At 45.3% G+C, this 20,713-nt stretch overlaps 1 protein-coding gene across 3 annotated transcripts; it reads left to right on the forward strand.

Annotated features, from left to right (window-relative positions):
* Positions 1–439: 439 nt before the first annotated feature.
* Positions 440–17,549, forward strand: LOC147103305 (E3 ubiquitin-protein ligase TRIM63-like). 3 transcript variants are annotated; one of them, XM_085962774.1, is made up of 9 exons: positions 440–694; positions 1,790–1,956; positions 5,549–5,717; positions 8,366–8,461; positions 9,529–9,762; positions 11,064–11,086; positions 12,954–13,078; positions 14,211–14,276; positions 16,797–17,549. In XM_085962774.1, the coding sequence occupies exons 1-9, from the start codon at positions 536–538 to the stop codon at positions 16,802–16,804; spliced, it is 1,047 nt and encodes a 348-aa protein (XP_085818900.1). In that variant the 5' UTR covers positions 440–535; the 3' UTR covers positions 16,805–17,549. The 3 variants fall into 3 exon arrangements, with proteins under 3 accessions (XP_085818900.1, XP_085818901.1, XP_085818902.1); XM_085962775.1 differs by having other exon boundaries at positions 5,552–5,717; XM_085962776.1 differs by lacking the exon at positions 440–694 and adding an exon at positions 754–1,220.
* Positions 17,550–20,713: the final 3,164 nt, after the last annotated feature.

Genomic DNA, 20,713 nt, shown 5'->3' on the forward strand with positions numbered 1-20,713 from the left:
ATTGTCCTCAGCCCCTGTAAAAGTGCTCTCAAAATTCCCTCGGTGCCGTACAGAAACAAAATTATTTTTTACGGATGTCTTGGACAACCTGTTCTCAACTGACCATAGTCTGTTTATAGTTATGTAAAAAGTTTAGCAACTTTTTTTTGATTTATTCTTTCTTTGAAAGTTGTTTTGCTGAACATCCCATGTGATTGCAACTCTGGGTCCTGCTTGAACTGAGAACAAGCAGGACCCAGAGTTGCAATCACATGGGATGTTCAGCAAAACAACTTTCAAAGAAAGAATAAATCAAAAAAAGTTGCTAAACTTTCTTACATAACTATAAACAGACTATGGTCAGTTGAGAACACGGTCTGTCCCAAGACATCCGTAAAAAATAATTTTGCTTTCCTGTACGGCACGAGGGAATTTTGAGAGCACTTTCTACAGGGGATACTAACGAGGAATTCGACTGACAGGAACGAGAGCGACAGGGAAAGGGGAAAGACGAAGCAACTCAACCGGTTTTAGGTGGCGTGCGCTATATTTAGAGATGGATTTCCAGTCGAGTATAATTCGAGAATCCAGCACGATGGAGACGCTGGAGAAGCAACTGATCTGCCCAATCTGTCTTGAAATGTTCGAAAAGCCTGTCGTGATCCTGCCTTGCCAACACAATCTGTGCAGAAAATGTGCCAATGATGTGTTCCAGGTCAGTGTTTTTAACCAAGGTCTATTCAAAATTCCGCGACTGGGTTTTCTTTTAATTCTGGCCTCTTCAGTGTAAAAACCTCCCGAGACAGTAAATTTTCATATTTTCTTCTGAAAGCTCTGACCCCTTGCTGGGTTACAGTAGCCCACAGATGTTGACTTTTGGTCACCTGTCCTAATATCTCCTTATGTGACTCGGTGTCAAATATTGTTTGATAATCACTCCTGTGAAGCACCTTGGGATGTTTTTACTACGTTAAAGGTGCTATATAAATGCAAGCTACATGTGGCAGCCTAGATGGTGAGCATCAGCAGACAGTTCAACACTTGAGAGTATGGTAGCCAAGCCCAGTCCTGCCCTCAGCTGATGTCCGCACACGTGCAGCTTCCAGTGGGAGGCATGGCTGATATTTCCCCCCACCCCCGCTCCCTTAGCCCAAGGGCACTGAAACCAGTTGGAGGACTTCAACTGAAGCCTCGGTTGAACTAACTTGGGGTTGAATGTGGAACCTTGTGGCCTCAGCACGGTACCAGTGAGAGAGAAAGAGGGCGAGAAAGAGAGAGAAAGAAAGAGAAAAAGAGAAAGAGAGAAAGAAAGGGAGAAAGAGAGAAAGAGAGAAAGAAAGAGAGAAAGAAAGAGGGAAAGAGAGAAAGAGAGAAAGAAAGAAAGAGAGAAAGAAAGAGAGAAAGAAAGAAAGAGAGAAAGAAAGAAAGAGAGAAAGAAAGTAAAAAAGAAAGAAAAAAAGACAGACAGACAGACTTGCATTTATATAGCGCCTTTCACAACCTCAGGATGTCCCAAAACATTTTACCGCCAATCAAGTAAATTTTTGAAGTGCAGTCACTGTTTTAATGTAGGAAAGCTCATTAAGGAATGGCAAGACCTTTTTTGCATAAAATTTAATCAAACTTTTAACTAGATAATTATCTTTGTTGAAAAATGTTCAAAACAGTAACTTTAAAAAAAGTGTGACAACTTTTAAAGTTTAAAAAAAAAGCTGAAAATGGTTTAATATGGTGACCAGTTCTGGTGCAATGCTGGTGTGTATGATTGTTCTGGATATTTTGTAGATATATATCCGTGTTGTTTTTTTAGGCTGCTAATCCATACTGGCAGGGTCGAGGTACCATGGTGTCTGGAGGGAGATTCAGATGCCCATCCTGTCGACATGAAGTTATCCTGGACCGTCATGGAGTATACGGGCTACAGAGGAACCTGTTGGTGGAGAACATCATTGATATCTACAAGGAGGAGGGCACCAGGTTAGCACTGGTAACCCCTTCGGTGTCAAGCCTGCGTTTTGAGGGGTGGTGTGTGTTGGGGGGGGGGGTTGGTGGGGGAGAGAGAAGGTGGGACCACCTTTGTTGGGGAGGGAAAAGGGCCAAGTGCTTGTCGCAACACATCTCGTGCAATGGTTACAATGATGCCTCCTTGAGGTGTTTGCTGGGATTTACACGACTGCATTCTGTCATGTTATACATGGGGAGTCACAACCTCGTGTAGCCTTCAGGTGAAGCAGGGATAGGGGGTAATTGGACCAGGGGACACAGATGTAATTCTGTCCCCATTTTAAAGTGACATATTCTGTCTTTATTTATACATTTCTGTTATAAATTCATATGTCCACATTTATAATGAACACTGCCCATGTGAACATCTCACACTGATAATTATGAAGGGGTTTGATAGGGTAGACGTAGAGAAGATGTTTCCACTTGTGGGGGAGACCAGAACGAGGGGCCTTAAATATAAGATAGTCACTAATAAATCCAGTAAAGAATTCAGGTGAATACTCAGAGAATGGTTAGAATGTGGAACTCGCTACCACAAGGAGTGGTTGAGGCAACTAGCGTAGATGCATTTATAGGGATGCTACATAAACACGAGGGAGAAAGGAATAGAAGGATATGGGTGAGAATGAAATACAGTGGGAGGAGGCTCGTGTGGCGCATAAACACTGGCATGGACCAGTTGGGCTGAATGACCTGTTTCTGTGCTGTAAATTCTATAGGAATGTAAAAAGTTCACAAAAAGTGTACGCAGATGTAAGATTTTTGACATATTACAGATACTGAATTCACAAGTTAAAGAACCTTTAAGCCTCTCTCCATTTTACAATATTTATGAGTACAGATAAGTATAAAATAATTTTGCAGCTAATATATAAATGATATCTTCAAGTAACTAGTTAGGTCTCGAGCACTGGGGAACTCCTGAGGATGGGGTAAGATGCTATATAAATGAAATTAGTTTTTTTCGTTCATTATCATATTCAATTGGGGGAAAAAGATGAAATATATTTCTCCATAATACTTCCCTTTATAACAGAAATTAAGGAGAAGCATTTGAGAATGCACTCGACAGAACACGGAAGCTCTCCCAGTGCTCGCTTGGCTCAGTTGGTAGTTCTCTCTCTGAGTCAGAGGGTTGTGGTTTCAAGTCCTACTCCAGAGACTTGAGCACATAATCCAGGGAGTGCTGCACTGTCAGAGGGGCCGTCTTTCAGATGAGACATTAAACTGATTCCCCATCTGTCCTCTCGGGTGGGCGTAAAAGATCCCATGGGATTATTTTGACAAAGAGCAGGGGAGCTCTCCCTGGTGTCCTGGCCAATATTTATCCCTCAATCAACATCAACAAAAACAGACGATCTGGTCATTACCTCATTGGTGTTTATGAGGCCTCGCTGTGCGCAAATTGGCTGCCATGTTTCCCCACATTACAACAGTGGCTACTTCGAAAGTACTTCATTGGTTGTAAAGCACTTTGGAACGTCCCGAGGTCGTGAAAGGAGCTATATCAATGCAAGTTCTTTCTTTTGACCTCCACCCAAAGTCCACTCTCAAGCACGAGTCACTGGACTGCAATCAGCAGCAGGAGACCTGACTGATATCCCCCTCGCTAACCACGGGCACTGAGGCCAAGTGTAGCACCTCAACTGCTGCTCTGGCAGAGATCAGCAAAATCAGCACCAACCGTGGGATAGAATCCAGAGCCGTCTGGTGTAATGCCATATCAGACAGTACATTGGCCCACATGGTGCATAGTTCAGATTAAAATCCTATCAAACAACATCTTCAGGAGTGCTTTTCACTCACTGGCAACATACTAAGTTATTATCACTTCCTACTGCGTCTGTGTCCACAAGGTCATCTGGTCAGGGTTTCAAGTGGTAACGATGGCATAAACTTTATTTAGCTTAGTTATTTCTAAATGTATAAAAATAGTTGGCCAGTAACTGACAAACTCCAATGAAGTTTGCTGAGCTGTGCCTTTAAGAAAAGCTGACCATATTTATTACTGCCAGACATTAGATAAGAAATTAATAATTTATACACATACAAGTGTCATAATATATTGACATAAAGCAAAGAGCATTATGAAAATTGTAATATTGAGGGAGATTAAACTTTAAGCAATGATCGTCTCTGAGATGCAGTTGCAGAGGGAATAAATCGTCTCAAAGAGCAATGTCAGTTTTCAAAAATGCCATCCAATGGGGATGGTCTTCATCACCAGTGACAAGGAAGAGCTGGTGCTGTGAAGGTAGGCCTTTCATCCCAACAACTCCACCACCAAGAAGGACAAGAGCAGTAGGCGCATGGGAACACCACCACCTCCAAGTTCCCCTCCAAGTCACACACCATCCTGACTTGGATGTATATCGCCGATCCTTCATCGTCGCTGGGTCAAAATCCTGGAACTCCCTCCCTAACAGCACTGTGGGAGTACCTTCACCACACGGACTGTAGCGGTTCAAGATGGCAGCTCACCGCCACGTTTTCAAGGCCAACTAGGGGATGGGCAATAAATGCCGGCTTTGCCAGCGATGCCCACACCCCGGGAATGAATTTTAAAAAGCTCTGCAATCTCCCCCAGCCCTATATCCAAGCCACTGCCTTGCTGTCCTCCAATCCTGGCCTGCTGTTCATTCTCTCCACCGCCCCCCTACTCTTCCCCATCCCATGCTCCTCTCTTGCTGTAGGAGCTTTCAGCCATCTGGGTCTAACCCTCTTGGAGCTCCCTCCCTACCCCATTCCCCCTCACCACTTCCACCCACGCCTTCGATTACCGTATCTTTTTCAACCGTGTTTCCAGTCAGTTCTCCCGTTATCGCTCAGTCTGTTCTCCTGTGATGTTTTAAGACGTCAAACGCACGATGCAGGTGCAGGCTCCAGCTGTGCACAGGTGACAGGATGGTGTTTGGGGTGAGGTCAGTGGTCTGTTTCACTGCAGTTCACACGGGCAAAGAAACCGGCACAATCACACTGTAGAGATCAAAAGCAAATAACCGCGAGTGCTGGAAATCCGAAACGGAAAATTCATGGAACTGCACAACAGGTCCATCGGCATCTGAAAGGAAAAAGGCATTTTTGGGGGCGGACACTCGTCTTTTCTCTTTCGACCAGTGCCCACAGATCCACTCTGTGTTTCCACCATTTTCTGTTTCTGTTTAGATACATTTTTAAGGGGAAGCGAGACCAACACGTGAGGGGGAAAGGAATAGAAGGATATGCTGATAGGGTGAGATGAAGTAGGGTGGGAGGAGGCTCGTGTGGAGCATAAACACCGGCACGGACCAGTTGGGCCGAATGCAAAGTTCCCCCTAAGGTGCGCATCTAGGCAGCTGCACCGATCGCGAGGTCCAGCGCGGACTGCTCACCACCCTGCCGCTGGAAGAGATACCGAGCAACAAATTTAAAGGGCCCGGGCAGGAAAAAAAAATGAGAGGGACCATTGGCTGAATGGCCTGTTTCTGTGCTGAAAATTCTCTCTGTTTAATGTAGTTCATGTATTGCTTCTTTACAAACAGCGACATACTGATGAAAATACATGTATTCTTTTGACATCCAGCAGACCTTTGAAGAAAGGCAACCAGCCCATGTGCGAAGAGCATGAGGATGAAAAGATCAACATTTACTGCGTGACCTGCCAAGTTCCCACCTGCTCAATGTGCAAGGTCTTCGGCGCTCACAAGGACTGCGAGGTGGCCCCGCTACAGAATGTATTTCAACAGCAGAAGGTAGGGATTGGGTGGGAAAAACTGTGACATGAATCTTGTCATTCACGTGGAAATGACTTATGAAATAATACTGGTGGCCTGCTGGTGGCGCTGTCCAGGGAGAGTATAACTACTCGGGCACGGGCCCAGCTTGCTCAGGACATTCTTTAACAGGAACTGGTGAAGGACACAACTAGATCTCCATGTTGAAAAACAGTTGATTAAAGCCTTGTTTAATACTCAGACCAAGTGCCTAGTAGTTTTCTTACGTCAAATTGTTTATTTAAACTCATTAAAAGTGGCAACGCAGGTTAACAAAGCCATTAAAAAGTACAAACAAAGCACTGGGTTCATGCCGAGAGGAATAGAATTCAAAAGCAGAGAAATTATGTTAAAGTTGTCTCGAACTTTGGTTAGACCACACTTCAGAGTACTGTGTACAGTTCTAGTCTCCAGATTACAAAAAGTTTATAGAACTACAGGAGAAAGAAAGGAATAGACGGGTATGTTGATAGGGGGAGATGAAGTAAATAGAATGGGAGGAGGCTCGTGTGGAGCATAAACACTGGCACAGTTCTATTGGGTCAAATGGCCTGTTTCTGTGCTGTAAGTTCTATGTAATCAACAATATTAAAGCAGTTCAGAAACGCCTGGGCAACGAGGGGTTAAAGTAACCTTGTGCATAAACTCTCTTGACGTTCAGGCTAATTTTAGTGCAGGCGTGTCGCAGTGCGACAGCTGGCCTGGGGGCAGTGGGAAGGAGGAGGGAATTCTTCTGAGCTACAGTGCCCCACTTTTCAGCTTGCCTGCCTGCTTACTCAGGGAAATCGAAGTTGCATTGTGCTTCCTTAAATGTGGTCAGGTCTCCTTGAGTTGTGTAACTCATTCCCCTCCTGAAGGCGCTATCTCTACCTGGAGTGTGGACGCCAGATACCATCTTGTACCTTGCCCGAACAAGTATGCTTTGCATGTGAGATTGGCATCAATTGTTGGCAGGTTGTTTGATCTAAGGGGTCATCACAGCAATACCTGAACTTGTCCATACACACCCACTTTCCAGCTGGGCTCAATGCATAGTGTCGAGGAGCAGCGACCCTGTCTGACTTTCCTCCTCCTTATCCCAAGGGCAGTGAGACCAATTGTACTGCCCCCAAGTGGCTGAGCTCAGCTACCTCAGCACAGACCAGGGGTGGAACCTGGGGGAATCCTGGCCTGTGTGCGCCAAGCAGCGCACATACCCACCCAGCCACTGGGGGATGGCTGGAGGTGAAACTGGGCTTTAAATGGTCTGTCCCTTATAATTGCTATAAATAGGCACTTCCCTGGGTCAGTTATAGCTAGTTGCTGCTAAGATCAATTAGAAACTAATGATTGGCTTTCTTTTTGTTTGCATTGATCTAGAACAATGGGTTGCATTCACTTTTGCTCTAGTACAGTACGTCACAGTACATTGGGCTGTATCATATTGACCTAGAACAGCTGACTACCCTTAACAGTAGCACGTTGATGTAGGGCAGGAAACAATTAAGTAAAGCTTTGTAAATAATTCATGCCTCCAAATCTCCCTATGCCTCGACCTCCACTTCACCTCTGTGATTCACCACAGGGGGTTTATTAGGTTGAAGGTGCTATGTACAGGAAACTCTCGATTTATCGGCACCTAAATACTGGAAATCTCTGTTAACCGGCAAAATGCAGGAGTAGGTTCAGGTAAGTTTTACTTCATATTAGTGGCCGTTCCTGGATCTGTGGCCGTGTAACCGGGGTTCCTGCACCTGTTGCTGTGCAACAGGGACGCTTGGTCTGTGGCCGGGGTTCCTGCACCTGTTGCTATGCAACAGGGACACCTGGATCTGTGGCCGTGTACGGGGCTCTCGTACCTTTTACTATACCTCTCTGTAATCCGGACTTTTTGATAAACCGGCACCACGCCGGTCCCGTTGGTGCCGGATAAAAAAGAGTTTCCTGTAAATACAAGCTGATGTCTTGGTTGAAGGCCGCTGTCATATTACCAATACTGGGGTGAAGCCGTTCTATGCAATGAATAACTCAGACTAGAAGCCCCAACATATCCCCTTGACTCGAGAAAACAGATTTCAGTAATACATGATTGAGAACAGTGAGTTACCCACAACATCTTGAGTATCTGTGCAGAACTCCTCTCTCTGTTCTAGAACGACATGCTACAACGCAGCATAACTTACTTGTTCTAGATTAACGTGATGCTGTACAGTGCGACACACTGTTCTAGATCAATACGATACACTACAGCGCAGTGCGCTTTTAATATCAATGTGAAACGATTTAAAGAGCCAGCCCTCTGTTAACAGCAACAGCTTAAAAAGGAACTTTTAAGAATTTTAGAACGTACCATTTTTAGATGCTTAAAGTCGACTGAGATGGTTTCAAACCTGAGTCGCACTAGTCAATTTGTTTCAATGCAAAGCTGAAACCAAATCACATGTGGCATGACTGACTTAACTGTGATATTAAAAATAGCATAGCCTGACCTTATAATCAACTTTTAACAATTGCAGAAAAGATCGCTGAGTGGAATTGTGATTTCCTGTCTCAAACCCTGCGTTCCTTGTTGCAGGATGTGGGTGTGATGGTTTTCCTTTTACAATCAGTCCTTCTAATATGTCTGTTTTTTTGGTGTGTTTCCACAGACAGAGTTGACTGATGGGATCGCCATGCTCGTGGCTGGCAATGACAGGATCCAGGCTATTACAGACCAGTTGGAAGAGACATGCAAAAGCATCGAGGTATGGAATAACCGACAGAGAATTTTCAGTCGTGGGGCCCTTAAATAGACGCCTGCATTCTTCCCCCACTTCCATGGCAACAGCTAATCTCATCAATACCAGTGATGTTCAGTGGAGTTCCTAACATCTCTTCTAAAATAGCCCATGTAAAGTAACCCAGTTTAAAATAAAGTTCCAGGGATTGGGAATGTGCATTCAGCGTGTAATCCCATTTTATTTCGGAACTCCTTTAGAATGCTGAGTCGATAACATAGACTTAAACAGACCTCTTAGCTCAGACTGAGACCCTAAGCTCTGGAATTCCTTCTCTAACCCTCTCCACCTCTCGCTCCTTCTTTAAGACAGTCCTTAAAACCTACCTCTTTGACCAAGCTTTTGGTCACCTGTCCTAATATCTCCTTAGTTATTGTGGCTCGGTGTCAAATTTTGACTGATAATGCTCCTGTGAAGTGCCATGGGACGTTTTACTACGTTAAAGGCGCTATATAAATGCAGGTTATTGCTGTTGTTTACTGTGAGTATAAAATGAACAAACCTCAAAAGCAGACAAAGGGGAGTGAATATAAGGAAAATATAATCCCATCAAAAGCAATCAATGCTGAAATGATTCATTCATTCAAAAAGAAAAATCTGTAATAAATACTTGGTTAAGTACAGGACTGAAAGTTAGAAATACGGACGACAATAAGTCACTTGCCCTGAGTAATGGTGAAGCATTCCACAAGTGTCTCTCACAATGAGGAAGGTGGCTGTTACAGGCTCGTCATGAATCGATTCTCTGCCTTCCTCACTGGGAGCGACACCTGTGGTGAAGCAATTGTCTGTGTGAAAAGGTTCTACCTTCTCACTCTGGTGAAAATCCTGAGTCTCTGCTCCCTTGTTACCCATTGGCCAATCAATGGATTCAACTAGGTATTCCCAACCCATACACAATCTAATCAGGGCTGGCTGTCCATCAGGTGAAAGATATGGTCAATGCCAACATCTAGGGGAAGCTGGTGACCTCAGTTGGCGAGTGTTTGCTTTCTACTGTGTGGTGAAGGTTTGTTATTGCCTTATTTTCCCAGGAGAACAGCAGACACCAGAAACACTCACTCATAGAACAGTTTGACAGTTTGTACGCCATTCTGGAACAGAGGAAAGAAGATATGCTGCAATCAATTACAAAAGTACAGGAGGAGAAAGTGACATTCGTCAAGGATTTGATCAAGCAATACAAAAAACATCTAGAGGGGTCCTCTAAGCTGGTGGAGAATGCCATTCAATTCATGGAGGAGCCTGGAATTGCAACCTTCCTCGTTGTAAGAGGCACTTGTGCTGTGTATTTCCTTCCCTGAATAGACCTATTGTCATAATAATCTTATACCCGATAACACACAGTGTGATATATATAAAATACTAAGTGATGTCCTGTGGCATTGCTCGAGTATTAACAGTAACGGGTTTAGCACTGGTCCCCGCTCATCTCATGAACCCTAGTAACGCACAGTGTGATATATGGGTATCGTTGTGCTCAATGTTCCCTCTAATTTTTTTTTTTGTGCGTGGTACCTTTAAATTTGCTGCGCAGTATCTTAAAGGGAACAGCTTGTGAGCGGTCTGCGCAGTACCTTCCCACTTGCTGCGCGACTGCTTGCATGCGCAACTTAGAGGGAACATGGCTGTGTTGTACCCTAGCAAGACATAGCGGTGATATATAATACTAAGTGATGTGCTGTGGCATTGCTTGTGGAAAGAAAGTAACAGGTTTCGTATTAGCCCCTCTGCTCATCTCATGAACTGTCCTCCTCTTCTGGGTCACACTGTGCCTCAGATGTTGCAGCCCATCCAGAGCTGCAGCATCTCTCAGCTGCACTGGAGCCTCTGCCCAGTCGCACAGCATCACACCCAATGCCAGCCTTGCTGCCCACACCCCCGACCTCAATCCTGTACCGCCAATGAACCCACCTCGTAACAGCCTGGACTGTCAGTAAATTCCCTCCACTCCAATGTCAGTAAAGGCCGGCCTTCTTACCCCAACCCAAAAAGAAATGGGTTCTGTGCCAAGACAAAGCCCTTCACAACAGTCCATGCAGTCCATCACACAGTGTTAGCTGTGGCTCAGCGGGTAACACTCTTACCTTTGAGTCATGGGTTCAAGTCCCACTCCAGAGACTTGAGCACAAAATCCCCCTCCTTAACCCTGAAGAGCTGAGGCTAATTATCGTCCACAACTTCCTCCCAGACTGCGAGCAACCAACCTGGTATGGACCGAGTTCAAAGTTGGGATCTTTCCTCATCCAGATATGGCTCTATACCATATTGGGTTCACCCTCTAAAGCTCTCGGGGAAGCTTGTTGTGCTTAATATCTAAAACCCCAGCTTCTCACTCCTCCTCATGTTGCTAACTACCTCTCCATGAAACTTCAGTGAAACATATAAATGTCACGGTGTTTTTCATGCAATGAGAGAGAGTGAACACAAGCCAGTGTGTACAAGCTGATACTCCCCAGGACTTTGTTCTAAATACACTGATAGGTTAATTGCTTATTGAGGAAGATTTTCTTTACATTAAATGATAAAATATTCAAACATCTAATCAATGTTCCTTTTCTTTCCACAGAATGCAAAGAAACTCCTGCAAAAGTAAGTGTTCATTGAGTTTTGTCATCCTCTATTAAGCTTGTATCTCATTATTTCCTAACTTTAAAAAATCAAGGCTCTCTATTAAATCAATTTTCCAGCACATTTAACTCAATCCTGAACTGTCCCTTCCACACCAGGAACAGCTTTGTTTAAGTTGTGCATTTTCTGAGTGAAAGCATCGAACTTAATGAATAATTGGACCAACTGAGCAATACCAAACTTTCTTCCCTCCTTTCCTGAAGACTCTTTCTGGGGCATGGTTTATGGGTGCCGGTTGCTCTTTGACACCATGTCCAAATGTTCATTCTTCAGTGAGCCAAAACAGTGAGCATCGGGCAGCTGATTGACCAGGGAGGGCATCGCAACTGAGCCCAATCCTGCCCTCACCTGCATTTGCTGCCCAATAGGAGTCAATGGACACTGAAAAGAAAGAACTTGCATTGATAGAGCGCCTTTCACACCTCCGGTATGTCCCCAGGCGCTTCACAGCCAAATAGCCTTTTTTTTTCGAAGTGTAGTCATTGAGGTTCTGTAGGGAAATGCGGCAGCCAATGTGCGCACAGCAAGCTCCCACAAACAGCAATGAGATAAATGACCAGATAATCTGCTTTTGGTGGTATTGATTGAGGGAGATCAGAAGAACTTTTACTTCGAATAGTGCCGTGGGATCTTATACCTCTAACTAAACAAATGGATGGGTCATCGATTCAACATCTCATTCAATAGATGGCACCTCCGACAATGTCTCTTCCTAGATGATATGGTCAAGTCCTGGAGTGGGATTTGAACCCACAATCTTCTTATTTGGCAGGGGTGGGGGTGGGGTGCAGGGGGCTAGCGCACTACCAATAGGCCAAGTTGACAGTTGATTAATAATTAAAACAGGGAGTCCTGATTCCTCTTTTCATCTCCCTAGCCCAGGGTGATGAGACACAGACCCTGCTGCCCTGGCTGAGATCAGTAAACTCAGTTCAAGGGATTGAACCTGGAACTTTACTGTTCTGCATGACTCCAAACAGTGCAGTTATTCACTTAACCACCAGGTCACTGACCCAAGCAGTTTCATTCAGCAAGGCCATTCAGATAGAGGGGTGAGAAATTAAAATACCACCGCTGTACAGTAGGGGGCGCGCTTCACTATTGGAACAGTATGAAGAGAACCCTGTGCTGCTTCAACAGCTGAACTTTCAATGCTTAATGTTTAACCTCATGCAATATATGCAAACAATAAATAATATTAGTTGATAATCTAAATAAATTGCTAATCAAGTGCAGGCTTGGCTCTACGGAGACCTAGCCAACTTTCCTCCCTCAAGCAACACTACCGAAAACAGATTATCTGGTTATTTATCTTTGGGGCATCCTGCGCATGTGATAAGGCTCTCTATAAATGCAAGGTCATCGATCGAATGATACAGCACAGAAGGAGGCCATTCGTGAAAGAGCTATCCTCATTTCCCCTCCCTGTTTCTTTTTTTCACATTTACTGTCTTTTTTATTCTTTATTCAAGTACAACAGTACTTATACAACTCATCAATTACAAAGTAAATCCATTACATCCATTGACCACAATAAGAAAAGAATAAAGCCTTAAAAAAATAGCTTTATGGTTAACGATATAAATGCAATGATAAATTTTTACAAATAAATCAATAATATTTACAGTACAAACTACCACTATTTCAATAAACCAAGAAAAAAACACCGTATCATGCCAGTCCTACTGTCTCCCTGTTTCTTTTTGCCAAGTACTGCCAATTGCCAATTAGTTCTTTATTCTAAGTAAAATGCAGTGATGATAAATGAATTATTCAGATTGATTATAACTCAACACACCTAAATTATGCTCTTTAATTCAAATCTCAGAATCATTGACGCCTCCAGAACCTCTCACATACCGAAACACGAAGACGGGTTTGAGAACATGGATCAGTTTTCAGTGAGTCTGGAACAGGCTGAGGAAACCCTGAAAAATATAACATTTGGAACAGGTACGATGATTGTAGACACTGGCGTTTGACAAAAAAAAAGTGCATGTTGTGGCCTAGGAGAGTGGGTAGTGCAGTGGCCCTGGGTCAGCACATTGACCTTTCACCCCTGGCTGGGGACCCAAGGCACAGAACTCCCCATAATTCAACACTATCCAGAGTGCCCACAAGGATGGTTTCAATGAATTCCAGACTGAGGGGATGAACATAGGAAGGAACATAGCAACAGGAGGAGGCCATTCAGCCCCTTTAGCCTATTCTGCCATTCAGTTAGATCATGGCTGATCTGTAGCTTAACTCTATCTACCCGCCTTGGTTCCATAGCCCTTAATACAACCTAGACGGTGAATGTTGGCAGGTTATTTGAATGTGGGCGGGGCCTGACGGCTAAGACCAATCATGTTCTCACCTGATGATAACATGTGTTTGGGGCAGAGCTTTTCACCTGTAGTCACTAAATAGCAACCAGGGGTTGGGAATCCAGTCTGATTTCCACCCCCCCTCCATAGCCCAGGGGTAATGAGACCATTCGTTGCCTTCGGCTAACTCAGCACAGACCTGAGATTGAGCCTGGGACCTCAAAGAATGACACAGCACAAAAGGAGGCCATTCGGCCCATCCTGCTATGCCAACTTCATCTGCATGACTCAATGCACTAAAGACAGTAAGAAAAGTAATTGATTGTACGCAAAGTGACTTGAAACAATTCTGAGAGATGTGGTGCGGCGCTAGATAAATTAAAGTCTTTTTTTTCATAGTATGATACAGCGCAGAAGGAGGCCATTCAGCCCATTATGTCTGTGCCGGCTCTTTGAAAGAGCGATCCAGTTAGTCCCACCCCCACTTCCCCAGTGAACTTACCAGCTGAGATCAGGGGTACACGCTAAGAACCTTTTTGGCATCTAACCGGCTTGATTTTCAAGCAAAATATAAATGAGGAAATGCTGTGGGGTTACTGGGCAAACTTTCGATTCTAGAATTGCGCAAAATCTACCAGAAACTGCCCGCCAAGCATCGGAGTTCAATGGAATTCATCTTAAAGCAATAATAATTCAAAATAAATGGTGCAAAATAAATCATCTGGAAATACTCCAGTTGGAAAGTTGAGTGACGGATCTGCATGTTCTCTCTCCAGATGAAGAAGAGATAGAAGAAGAGGTGGAGACTGAGGAAGAGGATGAAGCAGAAGATCAAGCTAATGGTGAGTTCTACTCAGATAGGACTTAGGTTGCCTCTCACTTAAGTGCACCTTAGCACATCTGGCAGGCAACTTACAAAGAGCTCATCAGAGGAATTGAACCTAGCGGGATTAAATCAGATCACTATCAGTACAACTAAATATAGCAGGTAGTTGTTCAGTTGGCAACATCTCCTGGCCAGCCTTCCACCTTGCAACCTCCGTAAACTGGACCTCATCCAGAACTCTGCTGCCCATGTCCTAACTCATACCAGGTCCTGTTCACCCGTGATCACCCCTGTGCTTGCTGACCTACATTGGCTCTCGGTCTGGCAACACCTCGATTTTAAAATTCTCATCCTTGTGCTCAGATCCCTCCATGGCCTAACTCCCTCCCTATCTCAGTAATCTCCTCCAGCCCTACAACGCGCTGAGGTTGCGAACAGTTCGGTCTCAGGCAGTGGCCAGGGAGAGGGATAGAGTCGGTGGCTAGTCTTCATGGGTGAGCCTTGGATAACAACCAGGAATGGGAACCCTGGCTGATTTCCAGCCCCCACCCCCTCCCCTTCCTTAGTACAGGGCTGTTGAGTCCAATAGAAGGCTCCTTGCTGTTGCTCAGCCTGACATCAGTACAGACCAGGGGACCTCCCTGGTATATGTGGCATAGTCGCACATTGGACAATGTTGGGTTAGCAGCAGAGTTCTTGTTATTTGGTCATAAAACAAGCTGGTCTATGTTCACTTTGTTAACTCTTGTCAAAATCCCATTTTGCACTTGCCAATCGTTTAGCTAAAATTATCGACTGGTTGAACTGTACCGCCCGTCACAAGTTTTTCAGACCATTCATTGTTGGCTGTGGTTTCACATCTGGAAGCTGCAGATATGTTTCATGTCACAGTTGACAAATGGCCTTGTCAAGGAATTTTGCAGCTCTCTTGTACAAAAATAACAAAGACTCTCCAGCTCTAGTACACTGATAACGAGGTGTGACAGACGCTGTGATCACATTGCACTACCGGTTTTGGTAGTAACGCCAGTTTAGCCATTACAATCTACGGGCCAGAAAATCTGCAGGGAGCATGGGGGCAAACCCCTGGCATAAGTGCAGGCACGAGCCACTGGGAAGCTCCACCACTGACCCCAGTGGGCTTTGCCGGTTCATGGGGAGGCTCTTTATTTTGTTTGTAGTGTACATTAATGATTTAGATATGAATGTAGGAGGTATGATCAGTAAGTTCGCAGATGACATGTAAATTGGTGGGGTGGTAAATAGCGAGGAGGGAAGCCTCAGGCTACAGGACGATATAGATGGGTTGGTTAGATGGGCAGAACAATGGCAAATGGAATTTAACCCTGAAAAGTGTGAGGTGATTCATTTTGGGAGGACTAACAAGGCAAGGGAATACACAATGAATGGTAGGACCCTAGGAAGGACAGAGGATCAGAGGGACCTTGGTGTGCATGCACATAAGTCCCTGAAGGCAGCAGCATGGGTAGATAAGGTGGTTAAGAAGGCATATGGGATACTTGCCTTCATTAACCGAAGCATAGAATATAAGAGCAGGGAGGTTATGATGGAGCTGTACAAAACGCTAGTTAGGCCACAGCTGGAATACTGTGTGCAGTTCTGGTCGCCACACTATAGGAAGGATGTGATTGCATTAGAGAGGGTGCAGAGGAGATTCACCAGGATGTTACCTGGGCTGGAATGCTTCAGCTATGAAGAGAGACTGGACAGGCTGGGGTTGTTTTCCTTAGAGCAGAGAAGGCTGAGGGGGGACCTGATTGAGGTGTACAAAATTATGTGGGGCATAGATAGGGTAGATAGAAAGGAACTTTTCCCCTTATTAGAGGGGTCAATAACCAGGGGGCATAGTTTCAAGGTAAGGGGCAGGAGGTTTAGAGGGGATTTGAGGAAAAACTTTTTCACCCAGAGGGTGGTTGGAATCTGGAACTCACTGCCTGAAAGGGTGGTAGAGGCAGGAACCCTCACAACATTCAAGAAGCATTTAGATGAGCACTTGAAATGCCATAGCATACAAGGTTACGGACCAAGTGCTGGAAAATGGGATTAGATTAGACAGGGCTTGATGGCCGGTGGGGACACGATGGGCCGAAGGGCCTCTTTCTGTGCTGTATAACTCTATGACTCTATGACTATGACTCGATGACTATGGCGCCTATGCCACTAGGGGCACATCGCTACTGTTGATCTATCCCCAGAGGCTGCAGGAATGTGGCGTATTGTGCCAGTTCTGGGGGGGCAGGGTGGGGGGCGGTTGGCAGGGTGGGGGGTTGGGGGGGGGGTAACGGGCGGGTTTGTTAGTGCCTCTCCAGAAAGTGGTGAGTGAGTGAGTGTGCAGAGGTGCGTGAGTGAGCATGTGATGAAACCTCTCGGAAGACATCCAGCCAGTGTTGGCAGCCCTAACCCCAGCAAGGGTCGGGACATTCAGGAGAGGAGTGAGAAACATTGGAAGCAGTTGTGGGAATGCAAGCAAGAGGTCAGCACAGTTAAGGTGTATGTTTCATGTTCCCTGCCACAGGCCAGTAGTGATGTTGCCATTGCGGTGTGACGAACCTTTGATGTCTTGTTTGAAGACTTCAGGTGCCTCAGACATGGAGCACCTCTTGTGAATACTTGGGAATGTCCTGACTCCGAATCACAGACAACCGAGGAAGAAGGCAAACCTGTTCAACAAACTTCTTTTTCTTCATAAAATTGTTTAAAAAAAAACAAAAAAAATGTTTTTATATGGTGCAAAATGGATGGTTTTGTACATTTTATATATTATTATTTTTGTATATAATACAATGGAGCAATAATTCATTGTACTTTTTAAAACAATTTGAGATTTAGCAGCCAATGCAGTTTAAGTCTATCCTTTGCAGTATGTCTGCCAGACCATTAGCTTTTTAGTTTGACCATCTATTGTGATAGACCCCAATCAGCGATAGGTAAAGTGACTGTACCAAAAGCTACACTAAGTAACACTTAGGGGAAGCTTGATACATTGTAGGTGGCAAGTGTAGAGGGAGAACAACAAGGAAGTACTGAATTATCGGAAGATAACTCTCAAGATAATAAGACTGAACGCTGGAAACCTGAATTAAAAACAGGAAATGTGGCAAGTTGACAGCAGGTCAGTCAGCATCTGAAAAGGAAGAGGTTTTTGGGCTAGATGATTCATGGGGACTCAGTTTTAAGTGACCCTGTAAGCTCCGTTATGATAGTTACTTCATTTTCATGCCTGTATGTTGTTTGGAATTATTGAGCGTAAATAAACTTATTTACATGACGTTCTCCTGTTTAGCGCATTTCTTGGGGGGTTTTTGCTAGCAAGGGTTATTTACCTTTTCCAATTCTCTCCTCATTTCTGATGATGCTGGCCTGTGCTGAGGTAGAAATCCACAGGCACTGGTCACAAGCCAAGTAGTCGTTCTTCATATGAGGTGTAGTCAGGCTATCCGACTGTGGTAATGGTGCTGGGGGGAGGAGTTTACCGCAGCCCACCCTCTTCTCACACCAATGCCTACTTTCCTTAAGAGATGGGGCCAGAATTTGCTGCCAAGTCTCAGTGAGTTCAATGGCGCTCGCATTTATTAATGTGTAAATCGTCCAGCAACTTGTGGCGATGAGGTGATATGCCGTGAATCGCGAATCGCCACAAGTTGCTGGATGATTTGCGCCGCTCCGCCGTTAGCCTCACAAAAACTGCAGCTCGCCCTCAGCCTCTCCGTGAGTATCAAGAAACTGCTGCTTTTGCGCATTAATTACCCATTAAACCTGCCGCAGACAGTTAGGGCTGGTACTTAACGGCGTAAGGATCCTTTTTAATTAGGAGATTTATGCTGCTACAATACCACTCAACCTCTCTGGCCCAGAAATGGAACAATTAAAACAGCAGAGTCCCATTCCTGCAGGTAGTAAATTGTTCTTAGAGACTTTTAAAAATGCTACCTTTTTTTCTTACTTTTGCTTTCTGTCTCTTATTCTCTCTCTCATAATCCAATCTTTCTTTCCTCTCTTTATTTCTCTTTCTCTACCTAATTTGACTCTAATTCACCCAATCTCCTTCTCCGTCATCCCTCTCTTTCTTTCTCAATCCTTAAATCTCATTGGTTAAGGAGATAGACTGTTGGTCCCATCATTCACTGAGGTCCCAGTTGCCCCATTGCCCTCACTGCGCTGTTATCAGCTCGCACTTCCAGCAAGTTAAGGCGCAAAAAAATTTCAAGCTGGAGATGCCCCATTCCCAGCAAGATCTGGGCCACAGGTTTATCTGGCATTTCTACTTCCAGCTGCGCCCCTAGTGGCAAATATAAATATTGCTGCCAGAAGGAAAGGCCATAATCTTTTCTGGCTATGTATATCGGTGCACTAGTATAAAAGGGGCAGATTTCACAGCACTGCGAACAATGCACCCGGGGAACAAATTGCCCACTCATGCAGCGAACACCGATTCCTGACATACCTTCAATAGACAGCTGAACTGGTTCCTGGCTGGAGCAGAGATCACATCATACAAAGAGTAGCATACCAAGAAATGTAACCACGCTCAATCAGCTCCGATGGACGGGTCACATTGTCCGCATGCCCGATACGAGACTCCCAAAACAAGCGCTCTACTCGGAGCTCCAGCACGACAAGAGAGCCCCAGGTGGGCAGAGGAAACGCTTCAAGGACACCCTCAAAGCTTCCTTGAAAAAGTGTAACATCCCCACCGACACGTAGGAATCCCTGGCCGAAGACTGCACAAAGTGGAGGAGAAGCAAGAAATATAAGTATATGGTCAGTGACATAAATCGTGCCATTTATGTAGAAAGGACTTATGAAATATACTGGGCGGCCTGCTGGTGGCGCTGTCCAGGGAGAGTATAAATACTCGGGCACGGGCCCAGCTTGCTCAGGGCCATTTTGTAAACAGGAACTAGTGAAGGATAACTAGACTTCCATGTTGTGAAACAGTCGATTAAAGCCTTGTTTAATACTCTGACCAAGTGCCTAGTAGTTTTCTTACATCAGTCAGTGTGTCTCCTGGCCTACTTTCGATCACTGAAGAGAGGCTCAGCGAAGAATTTTTAAAAGATTTTTCATCTCTCAACAACAACTTGCATTTATATAGAACCTTTAACATAGTAAAAATATCCCAAGGTGCTTCTTCTTCTTCTCTTCTTAGGCAGTCCCTCGGAACCGAGGATGACTTGCTTCCACATTAAAAATGAGTTCGCAGGCGACTGATGAGTCCAATGCGGGACCTACAGTCTCTGTCACAGGTGGGGCAGACGGTGGTTGAAGGGGCGGGTGGGGTGCTTGGGTTGATGTGCGCTCCTTGCGCTGTTGCGCTTGGCTTCTGCTTGCTTCCGGCGAAGAGACTCAATGTGTTCGGCGCCTTCTCGGATGCTTCTCCTCCACTTTGTACGGTCTTGGGCCAGGGATTCCCAGGTGTCGGTGGGGATGTTGCACTTTTTCAAGGAGGCTTTGAGGGTGTCCTTGAAGCGTTTCCTCTGCCCACCTGGGGCTCTCTTGCCGTGCTGGAGCTCCGAGTAGAGCTCTTGTTTTGGGAGTCTCGTATCGGGCATGCGGACAATGTGACCCATCCATCGGAGCTGATCAAGCGTGGTCAGAGCTTCGATGCGGGGGATGTTGGCCTGAGCAAGAACACTGACGTTGGTGCGCCTATCCTGCCAATGGATTTGCAGGATCTTGCGGAGGCAGCGTTGGTGGTACCTCTCCAGTGCTTTGAGGTGCCTGCTGTACATGGTCCATGTCTCTGAGGCATACAGCACGGCGGGTATCACTGCTGCTCTGTAGACCATGAGCTTAGTGCCGAGTTTGAGGTCCTAGTCTTCAAACACTCTCTTCCTCAGGCAACCGAAGGCTGCACTGGCACACTGAAGGCGGTGTTGGACTTCGTCATCGACGTCTGCCGTTGGTGACAGTAGGCTCCCGAGGTATGGAAAATGGTCCACGTTGTCCAAGGCCTTGTCGTGGATTTTGATAATCGGGGGGGCAGCACTGTGTGGCGGGGGCAGGTTGGTAGAGGACCTTTGTCTTATGGATGTTTAGTGCTCTCGTACGCTTCGGTGAAGGTGTTGACGATGGTTTGGAGTTCGACCTCTGAGTGAGCGCAGACGCAAGCATTACACAGGAGCGTTATCAAACAAACTTTGACACCGAGCCACATCAGGAGATATTAGGATGGTGACCAAAAGCTTGGTCAAAGAGGTAGGTTTTAAGAAGCATCTTAAAGGAGGATAGAGAGGCGGAGAGGTTTAGGGAGGGAATTCCAGTGCTTAGGGCCCAGGCAGCTGAAGGCATGGCCACTAATGGTGGAACGATGGAATTCGGGGAATGCTCAAGAGACCAGAATTGGAGGAGCGCAAAGGATTCGGAGGTTTGTAGGCAATGTTGCCCCTAATTTTTTTTGGGTGCGTGGTTATTTAAGGGGCTGCGAGGCCC

The sequence above is a fragment of the Somniosus microcephalus genome, chromosome 20 (genome assembly GCF_052327205.1).
Source record: "Somniosus microcephalus isolate GS21.2 chromosome 20, FLI_Smic_1.0, whole genome shotgun sequence".
NCBI classification, from domain to species: domain Eukaryota; kingdom Metazoa; phylum Chordata; class Chondrichthyes; order Squaliformes; family Somniosidae; genus Somniosus; species Somniosus microcephalus.

Bases quoted from the DNA above. Each gene is read 5' to 3' on its own strand.
- LOC147103305 (XM_085962774.1), top strand. From the start codon at position 536: ATGGATTTCCAGTCGAGTATAATTCGAGAATCCAGCACGATGGAGACG. The intron at 695-1,789 runs GTCAGTGTTTTT...TTGTTTTTTTAG, and splicing joins GTGCCAATGATGTGTTCCAG to GCTGCTAATCCATACTGGCA. The intron at 8,462-9,528 runs GTATGGAATAAC...TTATTTTCCCAG, and splicing joins AGACATGCAAAAGCATCGAG to GAGAACAGCAGACACCAGAA.